This window comes from Bos javanicus, chromosome 11 (genome assembly GCF_032452875.1).
Source record: "Bos javanicus breed banteng chromosome 11, ARS-OSU_banteng_1.0, whole genome shotgun sequence".
NCBI classification, from domain to species: Eukaryota; Metazoa; Chordata; class Mammalia; order Artiodactyla; family Bovidae; genus Bos; species Bos javanicus.
Genome location: NC_083878.1, coordinates 33,241,867 through 33,268,576, shown reverse-complemented (window position 1 = coordinate 33,268,576; position 26,710 = coordinate 33,241,867). Strand labels below are relative to the sequence as shown.

Sequence of the window (26,710 nt, the reverse complement as noted above, 5' to 3'; positions counted from 1 at the left end):
CATCCTGTGCCACCATGGGAACCAGACTCTGCTACACAGGCATTTGGTTTCCCCAAATGAGGGATGAAATCTTGAAAAGTACTGTGAGGGGCTAAAATGGTGAGGGTAGACACTAGCAAGTGCAGGGTATGTTAGAAAGGAAATGCAATTGTATTCTGAATTCCTGTTTCTGTTGGCTAGCACCAGCCTCCAGGTTTGCTATTATGTACCCTACCAGGGAGGGCATGGGTCTGACTGGGAACCTTTTTGCTATAGTGGCAGTTTTGATGGAGGAAAGAAGGAGCCAGAAAAAATGTTGGGAGCCAGTCACAGGCAACTAGCAGAGAAGGAAGGAAGCCAAAAAGGAGGAGAGCCCAAGTGGGAGCAGGAGACTGCTTTGGGTCAGTTTCTAAAGTGAAATGTAGCATATAAGTTGACCACTGCTTGTGCATTTAGATGAAGTATTTCATATTGCTAAGCTTAAACACTGATTATACATAAGGAGTTATTTGTGATATTTTATCCCATACTTTGATTCATTCACTTGGCATGATTAAATTTCTGATTTTCTTTACTTTCAAACAAGGACATTTTTTTTTATTCATTTTTCTTTTCCTAGTAGTATGCCATTAAGATTATGTGCAAAGACTGTAGTAATAAAGTTACCATCCTTGCCTTCTTATAAGCTGGTGCTCAGTCCCCTCAGTTGTGTTCAACTTTTTGTGACCCCATGGACAGTAGCCTGGCAGACTCTTCTGTCCATGGGATTCTCCAGGCAAGAATATTGGAGTGGGCTGTCATGCCCACTCCAGGGGATCTTTCTGACCCAGGAATTGAACCTGCATCTCCAGCGTCTCCTGCATTGCAGGCAGATTCTTTACCCACTGAGTCACCTGGGAAACCTTCCTTATAAGCTGGGGACCAGCAGTAAAGCATCTATGAAGATGCTCTTTGGAAGTAATTTTAAAGCATACAATTTTGCATACAGTTTAAAAGTCTGCCTCTTCCCTCATGTCAGCATACAACCATTATTCATAATGTGATTGATATTCTATTACTTGATTTCTATATCTGTGAAGGAAACATGTCTTATCTGAACGAAAAATAAAAAATTTAAGTTATATTGTTCATGATTTTATATTTAATATTTTCATAATCAAAAGAAAAATGAAAGACTGTGATCTTTATATATGGCATGGTAATCATAGTAAAGCTGATTACTAGAGACACAATAGGATTAGGTGAGCAGCATTGAGAAGCCAGGGTTTTCTGCAAACCCAAGAGCTTTTCCCTAACTTGAAAGTGTGTGCAGGTGAGGCTAGATGGAGTGCTTTCTGCCTTACATTAAAGAAAATATGCTGCTTTAGCTTTACGTGCTTTAGCTTTACATGCCAGTTTTAGCACCTTTCTGTTGCTCCTCAAAACCAAAATAGTATTTGGTTGCAAAGAGAAATCAAAAGTTGGTGTTATAAGAAAAACTTTTCTTTTTAAACTTGATATTGTTTGTTTAGTCCAAAAACCAAATAGAAAAGAAAGAGAAAAGGATAAAGAAAATACATGGATAATGACTGTAAATGCTAGAGTTTTGACCATTTATATGTAGCTACTTCCAAATTCTGAAATAACCTGGAGATCATCTCTAGATTAACAGATTCTACATCAACTAAAGCCAGCAAATGGATACCAAAGGGGTAAAATAGAATGAAACAAAGAGAAGTTTTTTTTTTTTTTTCAATCCTATAATTGAATCTGAAAATATATAGAAACTCAAGGAAAGTCTATTCTAAGCCGGTTTGTCCCTTCTTCTTCTTTAAATAAGAGTTAATACATTACCTTTCCTTTCACTCTAGTACTTCTGTAAAAAAATCTAAGTCTTATGAGAAGACTATTTTTGGTCATCAGGATTTGATTACACTTTGGGCATGACTTGGATTTGCATAACAGAAGTTCCTTTGGTTAAGCCTAGTTCTCTGTATTAGTAAGAACTCAGAGAAATGCCTTATGACTAGACAGGATCGATGGTATCGCCTGTGGCCCTGTGCCTTAATTAACAGTGAAAACAGAATGCACTTTCAGCTGACCGAATGACTAACCTTAATTTTGTCAGCACACCTTCCTTTCCTCATATCCTACGAAGCCCATGTATAAAATTTTTGTCATGGCTGGTCCTGTTTCATTGGTTTGTTTTCATTTTCCTTTCTCTATTAGACTTCCATGCAGCACTTTACCAAAACCCCTTTTTGGACCTGTCCTACTCATGACCTTATTTGCTAAGTAACTCTCCTCTAAATTCCCTGATTTTGTCATTTTACTCCACATATTTAATAAACTTGTCGAAAAATGAGAATCTTCAGTGGAAAATAGAAATTCAAAGGATATCATTATAAAACCAAAGTGTATCCTAAACATTAAAATATCTGTATCTTTATATGATTCTCAATATAAAGCAATAAAACAAAAACTTAATGTTTGTGACCATGTCATATCCAAGTTGCCTTTGAAAAGTAATACATTCTGATTCCTTATTTGGTAGATAGGAAACCTAAATCAAACAGCAAATGAGTGTCACATACCAATTATTTCAGTCATTTAAAAAAAAAAATTTTTCTTTTAACATGAACTGTAGGAAACGAACTACTTTGTAGAGGTGTTATTGTCTACATTTATCCATGTTCTATTATGTATTAAGTCTGCATCAATAAATGTAGCTGTGTTGATATTTCAGTTTCCACTTAATATATTTTAAACAAAGTTGATGATTTTTTAGTTCATTAGTAACTTTGACTATTAAAAAGCTGTTTGTTGAAACCTATAAAATGATACATTTGCAGTTATTTTTTTTCTTTCAACTTAACAGCATTCACTGTTATCTTACTTTTTATAAATACTTTTCATCATGTACCCTCTTTTAAAAGCACAGCTAATTAAATATAAGAATACGACAAGAAATGTCAACATAGATATGCTTATTGTTGAAAACTTTTTCGTAAGTACCAAAATATTGCTCTCACCCTAGTGCCATAAAACAGTTTTTCCTTCTATTTCTTACCTAGATTCCAAGCCCTGTGTCTCAAATAGTACTTGAATTGCCTCATAGATATTAATAGTTTTGTATTCCATACACTTACATTGATTATGTGTAGTTAAGACATGTAAAATCTGATTATATATGTTTGTATATACACATATGGAAATATACTTAATATATGAAAAATTTAAGTATTATATAGATATATGGACAAACAAGGGAATTTCACCCAATATTATCAGTATCTTAACTACATTCATATTCACACCCTAAACAGATGTACAAAGTGAATAAATCATTGTAAGCTTTGTCTTATGAACAGCTATCAAATGAATTTCTCTTGTAAAGATTACTTTTTCTACTTTATATTTTTGAAAATTGCAATACACTGTTGTCATTTGTGAAAAAGTATGAACACATTATAAACTAAATTACAGATTTTAGGTACATAAATTTATGTGATGTTTTTTAAGGAAATAAATTTATTAGAAATATTTCAAGGCCATGATGTAAATAGATTACATATCTGATAGAATGGAATATCTTTAAGTGAAATTTCATGACTACTTGTCATGAACTTTCTTTTGTCCAAGTAAGTCAAAATTAAAAATAGAATCTTTTAGAACTGTTATAAAAAAGCTTTAGAAGTAATTGCTAGGATAACTGTGCTAGCAGCATATAAGAGTTATGTATGTTTTGCACAGGGCAATGAAAGACTTTTGAAAACTCCTTGCTCAGTACCCAGCAGTATTACTGAAAATTTTGTCTCATATTCCTTAAATGATGCCAGTGGGAGGGAACCTGCTTCCTGTGATTGTTTTTTTCCCCTTTGAATGGGAGCGATGGAGCACTTGCATGATGTGTTTGGTGCCTTGCATGAAAAAGACATGCAAAGGCAAGGTCTAGTCTGCATGCTGCTTAATGAATGTTTTTCCTTTTCTCTCCCTCCTTGTCATGTGCTTTCAGAAGACAACAATGTGGAAGGTGGGTGCTTTCTACTTTGTTTTCCAACTCTCATTTGCTTTTTATTTCTTAGTAATAGTAGAGTACATCTTGAATGTAGACGGTAAGTTGAACTTCTGAGTATTTGCTTATTTCTGGATTGTGTATCATTTTTCATCTAGAACACACACTTTCAACTCCCTTCAGCCCCAAGTGTATGAAACCCCTTCAACCTTAACTCCAGCCCTTGATGGACTTCAGCATCCCATATAAACCTTAGAATACTTATTTCAGTGTTCTCCATGGAAAAATGACACAATCTTGCTTCTTTTATTTTAAATGAAAAAAATATATCTTTGTGGTTTCCGAACCCAGTGCATGATTCTCCATTTTTTTTCCTTGATCAAAATGATTTCTTTTGTAAATTTTGAGCATTATTATATCATCTCTAGCCCATTGGTTTAGTTTCAAATGATTTGATTTTTAAAAAAAAACACAAAATAAAGTATAAGAAGCATAAATTTAGATTAAAAATAAGCCATTGGTTCATGGAAATGAAAGCATACTGCACTCCAGCATGATTACTGGTAAGTATATTTATAATATTCTATGTCTGTTAAGTAGAATTATGGTGTTTGTTCAAGGTATTCTAAAATTATCAAGAGATTTTGAGAAAGCTATACATTTTTCCTGTTGAATTCAACAAACTAAAACATGTTTCAACATCTTTTTTTAAATTTAAAAAAAAAGGTAAAATATAGTTGATTTTCTATGTTGTGTTAGTTTCATATTTCAACATCCTTACCTTTAAGGAACTTAAATGCATTAGTTCACGTGCTGTAAAATTAATATGTAAAGGATAAAAATATGAAAAGAACTAGGAAGTGCAAAGAATTGTGAAAAGGAAATTGATGTCATATCACCTTACATAATCACAGCATTAGCAGTTCAGATTCCCTAGAAAAAGAGTCCCCATATAATGTAACAGATTAAAATTACTAAACTTTGATATCTCAAAGAACGATTCATGCTAACACAAAATTGATCAGTAGCAGATATCAGCATATTATTTGTGATTATTTCGTGGATTCTTTCAATTGCTTAGTTGCCAAACATTTGTTTCATTATTTAAGTAAAACAAATTAAAAGTTTAAAAGAAATCACCAGTGAAAAATTTTCCAGGTGTTGCTTCTGTAAATGGCATCTTTTTTTCTACAGTATAATTTAAATAGCATGTGAGTGTGCACTTAGTAAAGATATTACCCTTACAGGTCTGACTGACATTGTTCAAAATCATTCTCATTTATAATTATGCATGTTATTTGAGTTCAAAAGGTTTTTTTTTTTTAAGTATCTTTTTGGCTTTTTTTTGTATTTCCTTAATCATCCTGTAAAAAGGTCTATGTTTTCATTCTTTTCTCTTTAAATCCAGTTGCATTCAAAGGGGCTTTGAAATCAGCTTAATGAGCATGTATGACTCTCTCTTTACACATCTCACGAAAAAAATTGACAAGATTTTCAGAGTATAGGCTCATAAACTATTGTAATAAAGTTTATTCTATCATTGGAGAAGGGAATGGCAACCCACTCCACTACTCTTTCCTGGAAAATTCCATGGATGGAGGAGCCTGGTAGGTTCCAGTCCATGGGATCGCAAAGAGTTTGACACGACTGAGCAACTTCACTTTATTTGATCATAATTTTTAATGTCTATGTTTATAACTCCACTTTGACCATATAGTCTAGCTGCCTTGGAGGTAGGGGTATAACACAAACAATGCAAATGTTATTCATATTTAAAAATTTCCATTCTTACTAAGGTAGTATTAAAAGCCATTAGAGGAATGTAAAAGTTACATCTTGCACAGAATTATTTCCCTGATTTATTTTACAAAAAAGTTATGAACTATTATTAGGAAATGTATAGTAATTTTTAAATGAAATTAAATGAAAAATTATATAACCTGGGCAGATAAGCTGCTACTCTTAAGCATATAAAGTATCATGAGTCACCAATGAATCATAAACTTTTTAAATTGATTGTGATTTTTATTTTGTTTAAAAATCTCTTAGAAAATATAAAAGAAACTAGATTACAGAAACATTGAACTACCGTGCTAAATAATTTTTATATCATAATTATATGATGATGTGTAATTGTGTCTGCCCACAGGAATGTGTAAATACCCCTTAAAATTTTAAGGACATAATACAGGTTATTTCAATACTGATTCAAGTAATATACAAAGCTGTTTAGCTCAAAGCCTCAAATATATTTGAACAGTGGGAAATGAAATACACATTTTATTAAATTTGTATGTATGCTTTATTTCTCTAGCATTTTCCCATATTCTTGAAATATGTAGGGATTGAAGTGTAACTTAATTTCTAAATTTAGAATAAAGAACTAGGAATTAATGCTGAAAAGTAGAACATATATTTATAGATAGTGAAATAATTTTTTAAAAGAAAATTACTAGTATTCTTTAGAAAAGGGGTAATCTTCAATCTAAAATTGTCAAGGAGGAATTAAAAATAATTTAAATAAACAAAAGGAATTCCATATTCTTTTAGAAAACTATCTTGATGAAAGTATATCTTAAATATACTCATGTTAACTCATACTTTAATATTGAAGTAATGTTTAAGTAAAATGTTAAATAATTTTGTTTTCCATGGAAAATTACTTAAGCCTGTTTAAAGGTCATCCATTGTTTCTAAAAACAAATCTCATTCCATAGTAAGTTCTAACTTTACAACTGCATGTCTGATGATCTCTTTTATATTTGAACAAGCTTATTCAGTTCCTAACTGTGTCAGACAAGGGGCCATTTCTGCATTATCATTTCAGTGTGACTCAGGATGTGTTTTTCTTTTTTTCATTTAATTATGAAATGTCTCATTTTTTATGAGAGGAAAAAGATCAGACCCAGCCCATGTTTCAGGTATTCCCTTGGGGTTTTTTTTGTTTTTTTTTTTTTTAATATAATTTCGTCACCAAAGAAGGCAAACCCTGTGGGGGCAGTGTTCAAAACAGCCTTATCAGAGGGCATGCAGGGCAGATGCAATATTTAAGGGATTGGTTGGCTTTTTAAGTCATGCTCTTATGCTGTTGAATGCTCCAGCTGATACATAGAAGATATACACAGTGCAGCATATGCAAGTGTTTAAATTGCAGTTCTGTAAGTCTTTGCCCCAAAGCATTCCAACCCGGAGTTGAAAGAATGCTTTTGATTTGCCTCTGTGATACAGACACGTCTCATAGGAAACAAGATGTCTGTCACTGAACTTTTTTGTCACTGTGACAACCCTGCCTTCCCATGCTCCCTTGTTTATTGCTGACTGTGCTCTTGTTTCCCTTCAAGGTCTGGCGCACCTGATGATGGGCGACCAAGGTATGGGCTCTGTTCCTTTTCCACTCTGCTTTCAGTGTTTTCTTGTTCTCTAGCTGCTTTCAAACCATTGCTGCAAAGGATGGGCAAATGCTTGCAAGTTATCTGGCTGCAAATAAAATGCATAACTTTGTTCACATTTTTTCATGTGTTTTTCTCCCCTTTATTTGTTGGTTTGGTATTGGTTTGCTCCTTTGACTTTTATTTTCCTTCATTCTTGCACTATGTCTGCAAATAAATGAGACATAAGAACTTGTAATTGAAAGTTTCCATACATTTATCAGCATATGCAGCTAAAGGTAGTTATAGTAAAGAAAATCAGAGAACCATTAATATATGAAAGAAGATACTTGGTTTAATGTAGTGCACCAAAAAGAGTCCATTTTTCACCCATGCATGGCAGTTTGGGAACATATGCAGACATCTTTGGCTTCTGGCTTCTTGAATGCTGAGTATAGTGTTCTACAAAATCAATACTTTTTCTACCTACAGGCATTGTGTATCTCTCCTTTTGTGTAGTCTTTTAAAGTGAGCATGGGCTTTCTAATTTCCTTGCACGTATTGCCTTAAAAAAAGGCAGATTTCTCAACATGTATTGATTATATCTCCATTTGTTTTCAAACTCTTATTTATACCTTCTTGTATATTTAATTTTCAAAGAGTAGTACATTTACATATATTCATAATTCTTATTGTTGTTTCTCTCCTCTTTATTCTCTTTGTATGGAAACCCTTTCTTCATGGAACCATTTCATCAAATCCATAGGTAAAAGTAAAGGTATTACATTATTTTATTTCTTCTTAATATCATCTATATGAATAACAGTGTGTCTAAGTTATGCAAATATATTTAGACCTTTTGGCATTAGTAATGGGCACTGGGAGGTAGGTGTGAGTGGTAATGAATATTTTATGAATTGAAGGTAAGAAAAATCCATCAAAATGTTTCCCTCTGTATTTTCTTGCTCTTTAGAGTGTTTTTTTTTTTTTTTGCATGTCAGCAGCTTATATAATTAGCATATTTAAAGATTAGTTACAGGTTTCAGTGTCAGTTTTTGCAGTATCATTTAATGGTAGTTAAATAATGAGTGTAGCCACCAGAAACATATCATCCTCAAATATTTAATTCTGGAGTACACCTGCACCAGCTATTCTGCCTAAGAATGTAAGTCAAAGCGTGTGCGGCATTGAAATGGAACTGCTGCAGGCTCATCAGGCTGTGGTCTTCTAGATGTTATATAAACACATTGACTCCATGGTAACTCTAAAAGGTAGTGTCATAAAAGAAACAAAGGCTGAAGACAAAGGCTCAAAGACAAGCCTGCTCTTTCTTTTGTGCGTACTAACTTTGTTTTAAGAACATTGTCAACTAGGTATACATTTCTGCATCCCTTGGTAAGTCAGGCATGTGTATTCTTTGACAGTATTGGTGCCAAATTTAAAAGCATGCTTAGTTTGCCATTTAGAACCATCCACATTGTGTTTAATGTTTTCATTAAAAGAAAATAGATGATATGCAGCTGTGGTAAATATAAATATGTCTCATAGCCTTTAACCATTTTTAACTGTGTATTAATGAATGTGCCCTTGGTATCTAGTTTTGTTTTATTTTGGCTGTTTTAAACACAAGCATGTGTTTCTTTGAATTTTCTGAATCTCTCTTTTGCTCTGAATCTTAATCAGGGGAATTGGTACCAAAGCTCACAGTTCTCTCCCTTTACATTAGTGTCATCTAGCAGGGTAGCTTTTCTGTTTAAAAAAGGCCCTGAATATGAGTGTAGAAATAAGTAAGAGAGGATATCAAAGTTTTAAATGTGTAACATAGACCTTTAGAAACAAATGTTGTTTGAGTATTTTGAGCCAATAAAAAGAGAACATATGTTATTGCAGTTTGTATTTTGGTCAGCCATTTCGAATAATATAATTGAACCTTATTTTACACTTTCAGAAACTGTTAAAATGACAACATATATCAATTCTTTTAGAAATTTTGTGTACGATTTGGGATACTTTTTAAAATTCTTTCTTTTTTTTTTTTTTTGAGGCCAAACTACTGTTCCTTCCATTTCTGAAGTCGGCGTTTTCCCCCAAGTTCCTTAGTATAGGAATCAGGCTGACATAGAGGAAAATGTATTTATATTTTGTTTTACTAGCTGAGTGAAGTAAATGTATATGTGTTTGTATATGTGCATGCATATATTTGTATGAATGCATGTGTATACACAACTTTCTAAATATACATACACATATATATCAATTATGTTGTGAAAAAGTAACTCTTAAAAATAATACTCTAATTATATAACCATTTAGCTCTACATATGGAATAATTCATGTTTATGCTTACCTGATATTCATTTTGGTGTAATTAATGTTGAGTGTCACTTTATTCAGTTTTATTATGTCAGTCTTAAAAGTTTTCTATTGGCATGTGTGAAAATATTTTTGCTTTACCAGTTTTCATCAAATTTTATTTCTCAGTCAGCACAAAACTATACAGGACAGAAATTTGGTATTTACTTTACATTATTTTTCTGTTAATAGGGCTAGGATGCTTCTTGGTGTTAAATGGGAAATGAAGACTTTGAGATGGACTTGGGTGTTTAAAACAGTGATCACCTTTACATGTTGGTTAAGCTATATATATATGCATATGCATATATATATATATATATATATAAAATGAGAAACATGATTTGTAAGTCTGCATTAGTTGCAAATTAGTTCAACAAATCTGCATTCTAGAACAAAAAATCCAATCTTGACTGTGATGAATCATAAATGAATGTCAATAAAATAGGGAATGAAAACATGGAAAGAAATGGAAGTGCAGGGAGAGTGGTAAATAGTATGATCAGTGATGGGCATTCAGAAAAGATAAAGATAGTATGAATCAGGGTCTCCTTTAGGAGGCTATCCTTGCCTTGTACCACCTGTTGGAGGAGTCAAAAATGTCTAGAAACTTTACAGTGTAGCCTTTTGTATCATGTTAAATCCTAGTTGTGCATAAAATGTGTTAAATCTACCCTAATCTTAAATAACAGATTTGCATTGAAAATTCATGCTTCTCAAATCTTCCCATCAAATTTTAATCCTGAAACATTTTTTGGACCCTACATTTCTCTTTAGGTGTAGTGAATTCAGGTGCTCTGGAATAATCATTTGTGAATTAAAATCTTCCTTTATTGAATCCAGAAGCAAAACTGGGTTCAAGAATATTATTGCTATCGTTTTGGTATATTTTATATGGATTCTTAGGTATTTTCCGAACTTTTAAATGTCCAGTGACAGACAATTGTATTTCATTTTGTACATTTTAAAAAGGAACATTTCTTCTGATAACCTCCTTCATCCTCCTCCCCAGGCTTCTCTCTAGAGGTAAGCACTGGTATCACTTTGTTATATATCCTTACACAGTTGGTATGCATCCTTCCAAACTCTGTAATTATTTCTTCAGGGTTTGAAAATTGCAGAATTCCTTATCATATTGTATGACAAAAGCAGATAAGTCAGCTGGAGACGTGTTAGGGCTCATTGCTTTGCTGGCAGAATCAAAATGAATGAAATAAAAACTTTTTCACTCTTTTTGTAGACCATCTTGACTCATATTTTCACTTGGTCATTCTGTTTCACGTTTTAGAGTTGATTATTTTGATTGGTTTTCATGTTTTCTAAATGATTACAGTTAGGAATAACCTTTATTTTCTTTGGGATAACTACGAGAGATAATATTCAGGGCCAACCAAACTCCCATTGGTTGTGGTTAGATAGATTCAAGCAGTCTTTGTGACACTGTGTTTGCTTTCTTTCTAGGTTTGAAATTTGCCGCTATTGTTAGGACTATTGACAATATTAACTTTATTTGAGAATCTAGATTTCTCTATTTGTCTGGGAAGGCAGTTTTTTGCTTGTTTTCTTCTATATATGTTTAAACTGGTCACTTCATTCTAACAATTGATTATATTTTACTCTAATGTTTGAGAAAAATGAATGACCATTTAAATCAGAAAATGTCAAATAAAGTTATACTGCAAATCCAGCCGTCATTGACTGGTTAAATAGCTGAGAAGCATAGGTTAATAATTGTCCATTAAATGATGATCAAAAGCATATATTTTACATCATAACAATTATTATAACTGTATATATTTATGTGAATGATTATATATTTAATGTCAACTTTTCCTAGTAGAATGTAAGCTCCATGAGAGCAGGAAGCTTGACTTTCTTTTTGACCATTGTATTTCCAGACTGTCTTTCTTACTGTATCTTGAACTTGCCATTCTCATGATTTAAGTATGTGTGTGTTGGGGGTGTATTGGAAAAGGTAGATATAGAGGAGGAGATGGAGGGTTTGTGGTGGGCATAGTAGAGGGTGGAAAAGTAAAAGAAAACTTGTAAAAATAACTAGAAAAAATTGTAGCAATAGATTATATTGAATGCTATCTCTACACTTCTTTTGTTTCCGATCATATCCTTTTTCAAAGCTACAGTATTTCTTTCTAATAAAATATCATTCTGGTATCACTTTAATATGTCTTAGCCGGTGAACAGCAATGGTCCTGTAAGGAAGTAAAAAGTCTGTGTGTTTTTGTGTTTGTAGGTTTTCAAAATTTTTAATGTGATTCACTGTCACAGTGGCAAATAATAAAGCTGTATTTTCTAACTTTCACTATTCATGTGATAGCAACACAGGACATTTCCTGAAATTCACATATAGTGTTTAACTAACTAATTAGTTTCCATGAGTTCTGAGTTCTTTTTTTTTTAACCTGTATCAATTGTGATGTACCATAAGACCTGTGTTTAAATTGGGTTTCAATTGGGTTAGCATTGCAAACTTTCAAACAAGCCAGAATTTGTCGTATCTGTGATATGTCTTAATGTGATATGAGCATATTTGCTATTCCTTTCATTTGTAAATCCTGCACTGTATTTGCAAAATAAGTTTCCATTTGACTCTTTCAAATGTTTATTGTTTGATTATCTGTGTTTCTCATGTTACTAGAAAGCCAAGGTATTACAACTATCAAGCATGTAACTACACATTTTAAAAGTTCCTAAATTTCATTGTTAGTGAAAATGAAGATCTTAAAATCGAATAACTGTAAAGAAAATACAGATTTTTCTCATAACCAATTCTGTTAATATCTATATATAGTTAGTTCCAGTCACCTAATTGATAAGCAGTATCAAAGATTATGTATTTAAAATTTTATCTGTAATGTCAAGCCACAACTAATATTCTATCTATTCTTGAAATAGACTTGATATTATTAATACTTAGAGAAAATAACATATTTAGTAGTATTATACATCTTCTTCTGTTTCCATAATTTTTGTTTCAACTATCATCTTTGTTTGTGACTAATTTGTCTGTGAAGTGCAGTTTCCAGTCACCAACGTCATGATGCCTGTTTGTTTTATAACTCGGAAATACATTTTACTGTGATATCTGATATAGAACTAATTTAGTTTTGAAAATATCATATCTCTCTTCTTTTGTATGGCTTCTGAAGTCATGTCTCCTCATTTAGCTTCAAAATATCAACTATTCTTCATTGCTCAGAAGCATTTTTGAGTGTTGACAGAATCTTAACTGTATTGAAATGCTTACATGTGGTTCATTTGCAACCGAGGCATAATTTATTTCTGTTTATCTATTGTGACTTCTATTGTCGCAGTATTAGAAGCTCCTCAGCCACAGAACATGGAAAGACCAGAATTTCGCTTCATGAAATAAGATATTAAATGTCTACTTCACTAATGTAATATACTTAGAAGGCTACATGACTGTTTAAAATTTGGTATTTATATTGTAGTCTTCTTTAGCCTACCTGCCTGTCAGTTCTGAGCACAATGAAGAAGAGCTACTGGAAGAGTAAATATTTCTGTATTACCTCTTGCTGCAATTTAATGGTTTTTATCATTATGTTTTTAGTAAGAAAAGCCCCAGCACCTTTTTTGTATCTTCACTCTTGGTTCTGTGATGAGAAGTTTCCCATTTACATACACAATTATGATATTGAATAACTGGTAAACTAAATAAGGATTTTGTTAAGCTTGTAGTGGATTAATTAATCCTCATTGAACAGCACAGAAAGGATTCTTCACAGTTTAAAGAATGAGGTAGTATAAATATAACTTTAGATCCTTTACTGAAATAGATCATAAATAGCAAAAAAATTATTTTATATCATATTGAATATTAAAAGGATCATTTCTTTTCCAAAATAATGATTTCATCTTATTTATCCATGTTGAAATGTATTTTTGTTAATCTGAAGTGAAGTGAAAGTCTCTCTGTCATGTCTGATTCTTTGTGACCCCGTGGACTTAGTCCAGGGAATTCTCCAGGCCAGAATACTGGAGTGGGTAGCCTTTCCCTTCTCCAGGGGATCTTCCTAACCCAGGAATTGAACCCAGGTCTCCCACATTGTAGGTGGATTCTTTATCAGCTGAGCCACAAGGGAACCCAAGAATACTGGAATGGGTAGCCTATCCATTCTCCAACGGATCTTCCCACCCAGGAATAGAACCGGGGTCTCCTGCATTGCAGGTGGATTCTTTACCAACTGAGCTATGAAGGAAGCCTAAATTAATGTAGGTTTAAAAAATCAAAATCTTTAGGCTGGTAAGAAGATATTTCTTAACTTGTCTTGGCCAGTGGTTTTAAAGAATACTGTAAATTACCCAGGATACTCATTAGCTCATATACTAAAGGGTTGAATCTTCAACTAGAATCAGAACTTTGTAGCAGAAAACAACTTTTCAGATAATCTTTACAAATTGTTGACACTATTTTATTTGTAACATATAATAGGAGACATTGCTTATTGTGATAGGCAAAACACTGGAAATTTTGGCTAAAATAACTGATACAGACTTATCAACTCTAAGAAGACCTTAAGACTTTGCTCCACTTAAACACTAATAATCATGAAACAGGATTCTATCTTCTTTTTTGAAAAATAAAGTTAGAGATAGTATGAAGGAAACTCATCATAAAGTATTATATAAGATGCTATTGTTGATTTGGGAGAATGGCATTGAAACATGTGTAATATCATATAAGAAACGAATCGCCAGTCCAGGTTCAATGCAGGATACAGGATGCCTGGGGCTGGTGCACAGGGATGACCCAGAGGGATGGTACAGGGAGGGAGGTGGGAGGGGGGTTCAGGATTGGGAACACGTGTACACCCGTGGCGGATTCATGTTGATGTATGGCAAACCAATACAATAGTGTAAAGTAATTAACCTCCAATTAAAATAAATAAATTTAAAAAAAAACAAAAAAGAAAAAAAAAGATTCTATTGTTTCTCATTTTGAAGATTTAATTTTAGGGGAGTAAAACTCTATCTTATAACAAAGGACCAGTGTAGTGTGATACGTAAGTACCACAGTCATAAGACCTGTTCAAATCCTGCATTTGCTTTTTACTGACCCTGGGCAAATAATTCAGCCTCACATGTCTAAATCTTAGGATCTGTATTATTAGCTAATAAAAATACTCCATTCTCCAGTATGCTGTTTCATGACAAAATGCAAAAGTAAGTAAAAGATGGTTTCTATCAATGGTGATGCTAAAACATACTGTACACACTTAGATTAAGTGAATCTGAAAACTAATCTGTAATATGCCCAGGATTTTAAGATGTTATTAGTCTCAAAATCTGCCTATCCTATAAATACCCTATTTTTCATGATTCTATGATTAAGTTATAAATAACTAGACATCCGTGTCCTGATGGCTCATACTACAGAGAATAGTGACACAATTAAGCATGAAAGATTAATTCTACTCAACCATATTTAGATATCCCTATTTCTCTTTTACATTTTCACATTTCTCTCACATATAATGATGAAGTTGAAATAGATTGTCTTCCCTTTGAACAAAACTAGGAATTCTAGTTTCTTTATATGCTGTTCTTTAAATGCAAATTAATGAGCTGAAGGGGGCAGAAAGAAATATTTTCTTGTGGACTGGAAGTACCTCCTAGAGAAAAATTTTTTATGAATTAATGTTTAGCCTCATTAATGACTTAACAGAGTGATATATGATTTGAGTTTATACTACTTAGTCACCTGAAGACCAAATTTTCAAAGACAAGCTAATTAGGGCTTTCTCTTCTTTGATAGGTATCTTTGAGGGAAAAATAACATAATTACCTTGAGATACTTAAATAATTGCCTATACCTTCACATCCTTCAAGATTTTGCTCAAATGGCACCTGAGTCTCAAGAGACTTGTTTTGACAATCAAATTTAATACTATGATTTGCCCCTTTCCTGAACTCTCTTACTCTAGTCAGTTTATCTCCCATAACAATTATCTTTTAACACGCTTTAAAATTTTAGCGTTTATTTTGCTTACTGTTTATCGTCTGGTTTACTTCAGCAAGAATATAAGACAGCAGAGATCTCTGCCCTTCTATATCTCTAGAGCCCCAGAACAGGGACTGGCACAAGTATGTATTCAATAATACATGTTTAATGACTGGCTGACTGATTATAAACAAGTTTATGGAATTTCTTTAAGATTTTATTTTGGATCCTTTTTTTTCTTTCCCATAATACCTTTACTTTCAAATTTATTTTTTCCTTTTTGCTTCAAGATAAATATTATAATAAAGGAAAAAGAAGATCAGTAAAACCAGGATTTTTCTCCTTTTGAGAAGGACTCAGACGACCCATTGGATCATCTTTGTTCTCTGCCCAATGTATGCAGGTGGAGTCACAGAATTTGGAAGGAATTTGAAAACCTCTCCATTAACCACTAATGATCAAGTCTTTAAAATTCCTCTAGTAATCAGGGATTATTAAAGGAATATTAAATGAATGTTTCAAGAAAGGGCTAAAAATTCATCTTTGTATATCTCTGTGTATATCAGTAAGAGGAAGAGGCTCCTACAAGTTTAGCTTCTAAGTGGCATGAATCATTGTGACTTTCAGTAATTACCTTTTGGCAGTTTGTGACAGAAGTTTCAAAGAATGAAATGGGTCCCCTTGTACTTTCCATTCATGTGACTTATCTAGTGCTTCTAATATTGAAAGATTCATTTTTCTCAGGCCCTCAAACAGCTATGTACACCCAAAGGGCCTTTGACTTTTTCCCAACCTGTGGATAAATGATCATATGTTCAACTAGATGATTTATCAAGTGGTCTAGATCTGCAGCCACCTGTCCTAAATTGTGGAGCCTTGAAGAATTGCAGTGGTAGGAAATCTCTGAATTAAAAATCAACAAGAAAACTGCAGTGCTGAAGGCCGCATTTTCCTTAAAATGAGTGCCTTACTATGTGTCCTTTTGTTGAAAATAGGGTTTGGAGTGAAATAGGGGGAGAGAAAAAGCGGGTGGGGAGAGAATTCTCTCTAGAAAGAATGAAAGTAGTTTCATTCAGTCTTAGTCATTATTGCTTTAATCACCAGAGATTTTTCTGTATGTGGGGCTGTGGCTTATGGTATATAGACATAGCTTTTCAGATGGATAATTTAGAGATGTTGGACATTAAGACATAAACACAAGGATAATAATAGTTACCACTTTTCAGAACACATCTTTACACATTCAAGTTATATCCACTTATATAACATGTGTACTCTGCTAAATGCAGTTTTAACTTTTCCTCCTGGCTTGTTTGCCTGTACCTATGATGACATCTGGTCCCATCACTTCATGGGAAATAGATGGGGAAACAGTGGAAACAGTGTCAGACTTTATTTTTTTGGGCTCCAAAATCACTGCAGATGGTGACTGCAGCCATGAAATTAAAAGATGCTTACTCCTTAGAAGGGAAATTATGACCAACCTAGATAGCATATTAAAAAGCAGAGACATTACTTTGCCAACAAAGGTCCATCTAGTCAAGGCTATGGTTTTTCCAGTAGTCATGTATGGATGTGAGAGTTGGACTGTGAAGAAAGCTGAGCGCCAAAGAATTGATGCTTTTGAACTGTGGTGTTGGAGAAGACTCTTGAGAGTCCCTTGGACTGCAGGGAGATCCAACCAGTCCATGTTAAAGAAGATCAGCCCTGTGTGTTCTTTGGAAGGAATGATGCTAAAGCTGAAACTCCAGTACTTTGGCCACCTCATGCGAAGAGTTGACTCACTGGAAAGGCTCTGATGCTGGGAGGGATTGGGGGCAGGAGGAGAAGGGGACGACAGAGGATGAGATGGCTGGATGGCATCACCGACTCGATGGACATGAGTTTGGGTGAACTCTGGGAGTTGGTGATGGACAGGGAGGCCTGGTGTGCTGCAATTCATGGGGTCGCAAAGAGTTGGAATATGACTGAGCAACTGAACTGAACTGATGATGACATGATAGCTCATTCAGATTTGTAGCAGCTGAGGTAATCTCCAATAATTTTTAATGTAAAAAAAGTGCAGGCATATTATTACCAGAGATATGAAATAAGGATAGTAATTTCTTTCACCCTACAGAATTTTATTTTATTACATAACCCAGATATAGACCAGAAAATTAGGCTATTGAGATAGTAAAATGACTCATGTTATATGAAATTTCTAAGCAATATTTATTTTTTGGCCTGGATTACCTGGTCAACTGACCCAGTTTTCCATTTCATCTTCTGGACTTGGCATTATAAAGTCAGTAGACATTTGGAGAAAATTAAATAACTCCATTCAAGGAAACAATCAAATTTAGATTGGGCTAAAGTGCTGCCAGAGGGATGGAAATCCCTCAATTGGCCAATTGTGATTTAGTTCACAGGGAAATCCTCATTCACAAGCTAACCATAAGTTTTTTGCAGATGGCTGGTGGCAAAATACGCCAGAAATTCCTGCTTAGCTTAGTGAGCAGACATTTTTAATGCCATCCTGACTTAAAAGAATTACATGATGCTTTGTTGTAACTGTCTTTCCAATGATTATTTATTTAAATAAAAGAATGCATTATCTGACCAGCAGTCACAGGGCATAGAATTCAAATTCCTTCCCTGGCAGTGTGGTTGTATTTGCACTGATCCATCTGTACTTGCTGTGTCCAGTGACATTCTTTGTGAGAGGACTGGGTAAAATTAAGAGTCATTCAGTGCAGTGGAAAGAGAGAAGCCAGTTGGCTCAGATGAAAGCCAAAACTTGGACTAATGCAGGTGAGCCACTTTGGGTGCTCATTTGCCCTCTTATTGTAAGGTGTAATGTCATGACCTCTTAGGCCAAACCACTGAACCTCTATTCTTCAACTACTTCAAATCTGTCATTCCCTAGTTAGAAGAATGCTTAAGGCTGGTCAAGTAGCCTACTTCCCTGTTAGAACATCTGAGCAGTCTTTGAAACACCATTACAAACCTTGACCTTGTTACCATTGTTCTGAGCCAGGGGTTCTCAGGTTGGCTGCCTAGCTCTCCTCCATCTCCCATCCCTGCTGCCCAGCCCCAATCATCTGAAGCACATTTTTAAAATATATACATTTTCAAGGAACCTATCTGATAATTTTAATCAGTAGGTCTATGGTAGATTATGATCTTGTACCTTAAAAAGCCCCTTTTCAAGTGTCCAGAAAGCTGCTAAAGCAGAGCCATTATGTGCAATGTTACCAACTCAGCTAAATGGCTTTTGTCCTTTATATAAGCTGATTCTTGATCGTCATAGTGAGTGATGAAGGTTGTTTTTCTTTTGTTGTTTTTTTCTTTCCTTCCCCCCGACCCCCCGCAGGGCCACTGTGCCATAGTCTATTCAATTTATATTATTTCTGTGTTGAAAGATTTTCCTTACTAATAAAAATATTATTATCTTGCTTTAAGAGAAGTTAGGCCTTGGTCCATTATGAAAGGACTAGCAGAGGAGATATGGTTATTCAGTTGGGCCTACTCTTTATCCTTGAAATTAAACAATTGGTTTTCACACAAGTAAAGATGTCACTGGGCTCTTTCCAACCTTGTGGTACATGTCATTAAAACTTTCATTGTGTAGAGTTCAAATACCTGCTTTTAAAAAAGAGAAAAAAAGATACAAATTGAATACATGGGAACATTTAAACTTTTGATATGATGCCCACCCATGGATACTTTGTAATATATTTTAGGATCATTGTCCATAATGGACCATGATAAAGTAATGCAGACAAAGGAAAAGCCAAATAACAAATGCTGAGTTCACATTTTAAAAAAGAAAAGGCCTCAAACATATTTCTAGACAATGGAAAAATTGATTATAATGACTTTCTTCTCTTTTTACTGAAGATTGTGGTGAAAGAGGTGTTAAATAAAACAGGAATATATAATTTCTACAAAGGTTATACTTTAGAGGGTAGAAATTTGGTCTCCGGAGTCTATTAAAAAAGAAGAGGTAGTGTTCTGAAATATTTAAGGAATGACAGACCCAGGCATAGAAATTAAGGGAAATAAATTATTAGATTTAAAAAAAATCTATAAAAGAAAGTGATTAAGGCATGATGTGAGCACAAACAAAACTGAGAGGAGTGCTGAAGGTGAGAAAGCCAGGCTCCAGAGGGATGGAGGCAAGAGGAGATGATCATGTGTGACAGCAAGATATTATTTCCATAGGTAGGAAGGTGTGCAAGAATAATGGCAGCAGCCTGGGAACACAGCTTCAGAAGTTAGGAAAGCTCTGTATATCCATGGGTACATATATCATGTGATTTGAGGGGGAGCCACAAATTTTTTCCTTGCCAAAGATGGCTCTTTCAGTAGGCCTGTCTTGTTTAAAAGTTTAAAAAAAAATACAGTATTTGAAGGTGCTGCATAGTTTTTTAACTAATTTATTTGTTCTTAAAAAGGGGTCTCATGAAATGGGACCATAGACCACTAGACAAATACTTTTTAATGTGAATGAAACATATCAGATGGGATTGTCCAGTCTTTGAGTGGACCTTAGTATGATCTAGGCACACTGGCTTGGCAGTTGCCTGGAGTCAAGGAAGAAGCAGAATCCACTCAAGGAAAGAACCTTATTTCTTGTCCAAAGATTAGCTACACTAGCAGCATACATTCGGTCATTGTATATACTATCCCTCCTATCCCAAACGTGGCATAGTGGATTTATTCAGTCCTAAGGACCATTGTTGCACCTAATATTTATTTTTATTATGAAATTTTCCTGCTGATTTGTATTCACTAATTTGTCAATAATTGCAATTAGAATGTGAAATCCTTGAAGGCAGATGTTTTGTTATTTCAGTTTTGTACTGAGGATAGAGCTTGGTTGGTAGATACTCAGTAAACCTTGTTGCAAAGCAAAAACCAAAAATCATAGAGAGAGGAATTGAGTAGACCTACATTTAGACCCTAGACTTGCTATCTCCTACTCTATGACTTGGGGAATTTATTTGACTTATAACTTCATTTTCCTCATCTGTAAAATGGAAACAATAAAATTTACCTCAGTTATGAGAATCACATGTATGACTATGAATAAAGTGTGTATTTCTAGAGCAGGGTAAACACTCAGTCATGGACGTGTAGTAGAATATTGGATGTATTACAGATAGATGATTTAAATGAAGTTAATTTTCAGAGACAGCAAAAGATAACTTAGAAAACTACATGAAGGAAAGATTTTTCTTAAAAAAGGTCAAACACATTTGCCCTTTTTATATGTATTTTAAAGTACAGGTTTAAATACAGTTCACAGATGTTGAGCAAAGGAAGGGAAGGAGAGAGAAGAAATTGGAATGTGTGTGTGCGCGCGCACGCACGTGCGTGTGTGTGTGTGAGTCAGTTCAGTCACTCAGTCATGCCCGACTCTTTGTGACCCCATCAACTTCGGCATGCCAAATTCCCTGTCCTTCACCAGCTCCCGGAGCTTGCCCAAACACATGTCCATCGAGTTGGTGATGCCATCCAACCAGCTTATTCTCTGTCGTCCCTCTCCTTCTGCCTTCAGTGTTTCCCAGCATCCACGTCTTTTCCAAGAAGTCAGTACTTTGCATCAGGTGGCCAAAGTATTGGAGTTTCAGCTTCAGCATCAGTCCTTCCAAAGAATATTCAGGACTGATTTCCTTTAGGATTGACTGGTTGGATCTCCTTGCAGTCCAAGGGACTCGCGAGAATCTTCTCCAACACCACAGTTCAAAAGCATCAATTTTTTGTGCTCAGCTTTCTTTATAGTCCAACTTTCACATCCATACATGACTATTGGAAAAACCATAGCTTTGACTAGATGGACCTTTGTCCGCAAAATTAATCTGTGTGTGTGTGTGTGTGGTACACCCGTTACATTTTGTTTTATAGTGATTTGTATTACTGTTCATTCAAAAAAATATCAGATGTGAAGTGAGCCTAAGAATGCTAAGCAGGAAATAATTGTCATCGTTTTTGCCTCTGAATAACAAAGGCAAATTTTTTTCATTTATTTTTTTTAAAACTTCTTTGATTAGAGTATTAAGATTCTGTTAAAATGAGCTAGTTTTAGCATAAATCAGATAAGCTTTTTGTTCTAGATGGCTCAGTAAGAAAAAGCTCAGCTTGCTTTTGACTTGCTTTACTTAATTGCTTTTCTTCATTAAAAGAGATTATACAATGAAAAAAAAAAATAATTTCTTCCTGTCCTTGAATTCCCTTCCTGGCTGTGTTTTGGAGAGGTAGAAATTATGTGAAAGTTATGAGAGTGATAATTATTAGAGAGTAAATGAAGCTTAGTGGAGGAAGGGGGATATTATTAGGGTGACTTGGTAAGTCTCTCGACACTTTGGACCTAGAGATAGCATTTAAATTAATAATAATTTACTAAGAGTCAGGAAGTATGTGGTAATCTGCCTTAAACCAAGGTAACTATGAAATTTACAAAAATGAGAATCACAATAATTGCTTCAAAATGGAAAATGACTTAAATAATAGAATCATAAATTTAACTATAACTTTGGAAATTTCCTAGTCCAAATGCCTATTCAGCAAACTCCTCTGCTATTTCTGTGATGGGTGATGATGCAAACTCTGTTTACATTTTCGAAAGGAGGGTATGCTTGCTACCTCACAAAATAACAGTCGTGTTAAGGAGAGTTTTAATTATTAGAGTTTTTCCTTTTTTTGAATCAAAATCTGCCTACTGAAATTATTGCCAATTAGCCATCTGCATGTTGTTATTGCTGCTTCCTAAGATATTTATTGAGTTTCTCCAGTGTGCTGTGCTCTGTGTTTTCAGTTGATCTGGACAAACACATTCTAATTCCTCATTCACGCTAAAATAATAATTTCTATAAATATATCCCTCATCCTCACACCTAGACCCAAGTTTTTCTTTTCTAAATTTTATATCTTCAGTTTCTAAAACTATTTTTCACAGTGTTGAAATCCTTCCCAGATCCTTCCTATCTCGTCCTTCTGATCTGGATACACTCTAATTGTCAATATTCTTAAAGTCAATTCTGAAATTAACCACAGTTCCTCAGATGAATGAGCAGGGATGGTAAAATGGAAGCATGCTTTTGTTTCTGGAAATAATGACACCTACAATCAAAAGTGTGTATGTGTGTGTTTTTTGTTATTTTTTTTTTTTGTCACTGTTATCGTTCTGTTGCCTCATACTGAACATTCATTCAGTTGAAATGTCCAAGTTTTTTTCTCGTACTTATAGGTCATCCTTCCCATTCTCTACTGAACAGTTAATATTATGAGCCTACTTCAAAGCATGAAACATAATTGTATTCAATTCCATTGTTAATCATTAAAAATAAATGTCCACTCAATGTTCTATGCAAGATGCTAGAAATATAAAACTAAATAAAGCATGATATGAAGCCAGGTATCTGTTCTGGAGAGATATGTAGCTCAGTAATAAGTAAAAACATGTTTTGCATGTGAGTGTCAACAGTTAAAACCTTTGAGATGGAAATTATTTACGAGGACCTATATTCCTCATTAACTAGATTTCATAAAATGACTTGTTCACTGGATTGAATTTGGAATGAAAACTGAACTTTTCCAGTCCTGTGGCCACTGCTGAGTTTTCCAAATTTGCTGGCGTATGGAATGGAGTATTTTCACAGCATCATCTTTTAGGATTTGAAATAACTCAGCTGGAATTCCATCACCTCCACTAGCTTTGCTCCTAGCAATGCTTCCTAAAGCCCACTAAACTTCACACTCCAGGATGTCTGGCTCTAGGTGAGTGATCACACTATCGTGGTTATCTGGGTCATTAAGAAATTTTTTGTATAGTTCTTCTATGGATTCTTGCCACCTCTTTTTAATATCTTCTGATTCTGTTAGGTCCATACCTTTTCTGTCTTTTATTGTGTCCATCTTTGCATGAAGTGCAACTACTCTGTGGTTAGATTAGATAGCTGTTACTTTGGTCAACAGTGTTAAAGTCAGGGATAGTTAAAATTTAGGTTGAAATCATCTGGTGGTGAATCCTATGAAAGCAAAGAAAGAGAAAGAAGAGTCCCCGAACTCATTACAGTATCATATTTGTTTTAGTTTATTTATTAAAAAGAAAAAACTTACAGCCCTGTCTAAATAAAAATACCTTTATTTTTCCAATTTATATTAGTCATATAAAATAATATATTCGTACCAGGTGGAAATATATACTTAATTTCTTAGTGTATGGAATGAAAGACACTTTTGCAAGTCCTTCACTTCCTCTTGCTCTTTAAATAATGCTGGTAGATTTTGTTGAGTTGAAGTAATAGATTAATACATTGAATCAGTACATTAATTTTCAGCTTTTAAAGTACTTTCTCATATATTCAGTTCAGTTCAGTTCAGTTCAGTCACTCAGTCATGTCCAACTCTTTGTGACCCCGTGGACTGTAGCACACCAGGCTTCCCTGTCCATCACCAATTTCCAAGCTTGCTCAAACTCATGTCCATCAAGTCAGCGATGCCATCCAACCATTTCATCCTCTGTCCCCTTCTCCTCCTTGCTTCAGTATTTCCCAGCATCAGGGTCTTTTTCAAGGAGTCAGTTCTTCACATCAGGTGGACAAAGTAGTGGAGCTTCAATTTCAGCATCAGTCCTTCCAATGAATATTCAGGACTGATTTCCTTTAGGATGGACTGGTTTGATCTCCTTGGCAATCCAAGGGACTCTCAAGAGTCTTCTCCAACACCATAGTTCAAAAGCATCGATTCTTTGATGCTCAGCCTTCTTTATGGTCCAACTCTTACATCCATACATTACTGCTGGAAAACCGTAGCTTTAACTAGACAGACCTTTGTCGGCAAAGTAATGTCTTTGCTTTCTAATAAGCTGTCTAGGTTTGTCATAGCTTTCCTTCCAAGGAGCAAGCATCTTTTAATTTCATGGCTGCAGTCACCATCTGCAGTGATTTTGGAGCCAAAAAAATAAATAAATAAAGTCTGTCACTGTTTCCATTGTTTCCTCCTCTATTTGCCATGAAGTGATGGGACTGGATGCCATGATCTTTGGTTTTTGAATGTTGAGTTTTAAGCCAACTTTTTCACTCTATTCTTTGACATTCATCAAGAGGCTCTTTAGTTCCTCTTCACTTTCTCCCATATGGGTGGTGTCATCTGCGTATCTGAGATTATTGATATTTCCTCCAGCAATCTTGATTCCAGCTTGTGCTTCATCCAGCCTGGCATTTCACATGATGTACTCTGCATACAAGTTAAATAAGCAAGGTGACAATATGCAGCCTTGATTTACTCCTTTCCCAATTGGAACCAGTCTGTTGTTCTATGTCTGGTTCTAACTGTTGCCTCTTGACCTGCATACAGATTTCTCATGAGGCAAGCAAGGTGGTCTGGTATCCCTGTCTCTTTAAGAATTTTCTCATATATTGTCTCATAACAACTGTCTCAGTTAAAGAGACACTGAAATTTGATTCCCTTGGCAGATGAGAAAATGTAATTGAGTAACTTTCCCAAGTTACAGGATGATGGCAAAGTCAGAAATGGATAGTGATCCTAACTTCCCAGCCTAAGGCCAAGCTACATCATTCATGGATTTTTGAGGATGGAGTAATACAAGGCAGGCCATCCTGAAGGAGAGCAGAAGATGTACTATTTCTAAGTAAATCCAGTGCTTTCTCACAAACTTATTAGAAAACAAAATTAACTTATATCAAATTTTTTACTGACACTATTTTCCAAGGTGAGCTGCAGTGAATTCTGTTTTAGAGTCATGAAAATCTTTCTTTTGTAATATGTGTATGGATTTAGTACTTGAACATTAATGTCCCACCCCTTTTTGTTCCTGAGAAACCTTGTTTTTATTCTTCCATTCTGAACTCAGAATATGATTCAGCATCCTTATGTGTATCTATTTTTACTTCAGTGGTTCTTTGTAAGCAAAATGGTTAAAATGTTTCTGTATAATGAATATTGCCATGAATAAACTGTTTATCTTGTCCATCTGGTTGAATAAAGATGAAAGAAATCTAGAAAGATTTCTAGATTCTGATGTAGGAGTTAATGATGTTTAAGATTTGTCACGATCTAATATAGTCATCCATCTCAGTGGCCATTTGAGATTATGTTCTTGCACGGTGAGGTGGGGTGGGGAGCAGGGAAGTATGTTTGTATACTCATTTCCTGAATCTAATGGCTCTAACTTGGATTTGGAAAACTACATCATTTTCCAACTGAATTCTGGATTAGCCCAGAAGTAGGCAGTGCTCTATTCATGTTTCTGGGAGTGACAGCACATGGGGGCTTTTCTAATCCCTTAGTGTCTTCTATTTGTCACACATCTTGCAGTGACAGATAAAACCCTTCTGCGAACACTTTGAAAACCTAAAAGAAGACAGTTTGATGAATATAAATTAGCAATGGTATTATCATAATTCACATTTACTAAAGGAAATGGAGACTGTTGGAAATTCCTTTTGTTGTTTAATCTTTTGGATTACCTAGTTTTCCAAAGTGCATTTTCTCCATAATGCATTTCTGCATTTGTTCCATTGAACTGATGTTGAACGTTCTGTTGAAGAACATAACATTTATCTGAAGTTACTTAGTGAAGTAATTTCTTGCAGGTTCATTTTCTACTAGAACCCCAGGTAAGGAACATGGAAAACATAATCAGCTCCTTCATCTTTGTTTTCTTTATTGGATTTTAATTCATTTTAACACACTCAACTCTAAATTTATGAAACCCCCTCCTGTGGGCTCAGAAGAACTGGAAAATAAGCAGAACAAGGTCAAGGTACTTCTATTTTAATGGTGAGGAAAAAAAGTTAAAGATGTAAACAAGAAAATATATAGTGTGTCAGATGATATCACATTTTATGGAGAAAAATAAAACATGAGTGGGACCCAAGAGTGCACAGATGCGAAACAAGTGTAATTTTTGTGTTTGTCAAAGAGTCTCAATTGTATGACATTTGAGAAGACACCTGATTCAAAATGTGTTCAGTCTTTTTGTTTCATAGGAAACAATGTTTCTTTCTACCTACAGAGGTCTCTCCT

At 34.4% G+C, this 26,710-nt stretch overlaps 1 protein-coding gene across 17 annotated transcripts in view; it reads left to right on the top strand.

Moving 5' to 3' along the window:
• NRXN1 (neurexin 1) overlaps positions 1-26,710 on the top strand; it is a 1,221,129-nt gene that overhangs the window by 114,533 nt on the left and 1,079,886 nt on the right. For 12 of the 17 annotated variants that reach the window (XM_061432330.1, XM_061432331.1, XM_061432328.1 and 9 more), the window contains exons 3-4: positions 3,974-3,991; positions 7,315-7,344. The exons of the other annotated variants lie outside the window; for them this stretch is intronic. In XM_061432330.1, the coding sequence (XP_061288314.1) occupies positions 3,974-3,991; positions 7,315-7,344 (48 nt within the window). The remainder of the gene's footprint in view (positions 1-3,973; positions 3,992-7,314; positions 7,345-26,710) is intronic. 17 annotated transcript variants of the gene reach the window in all.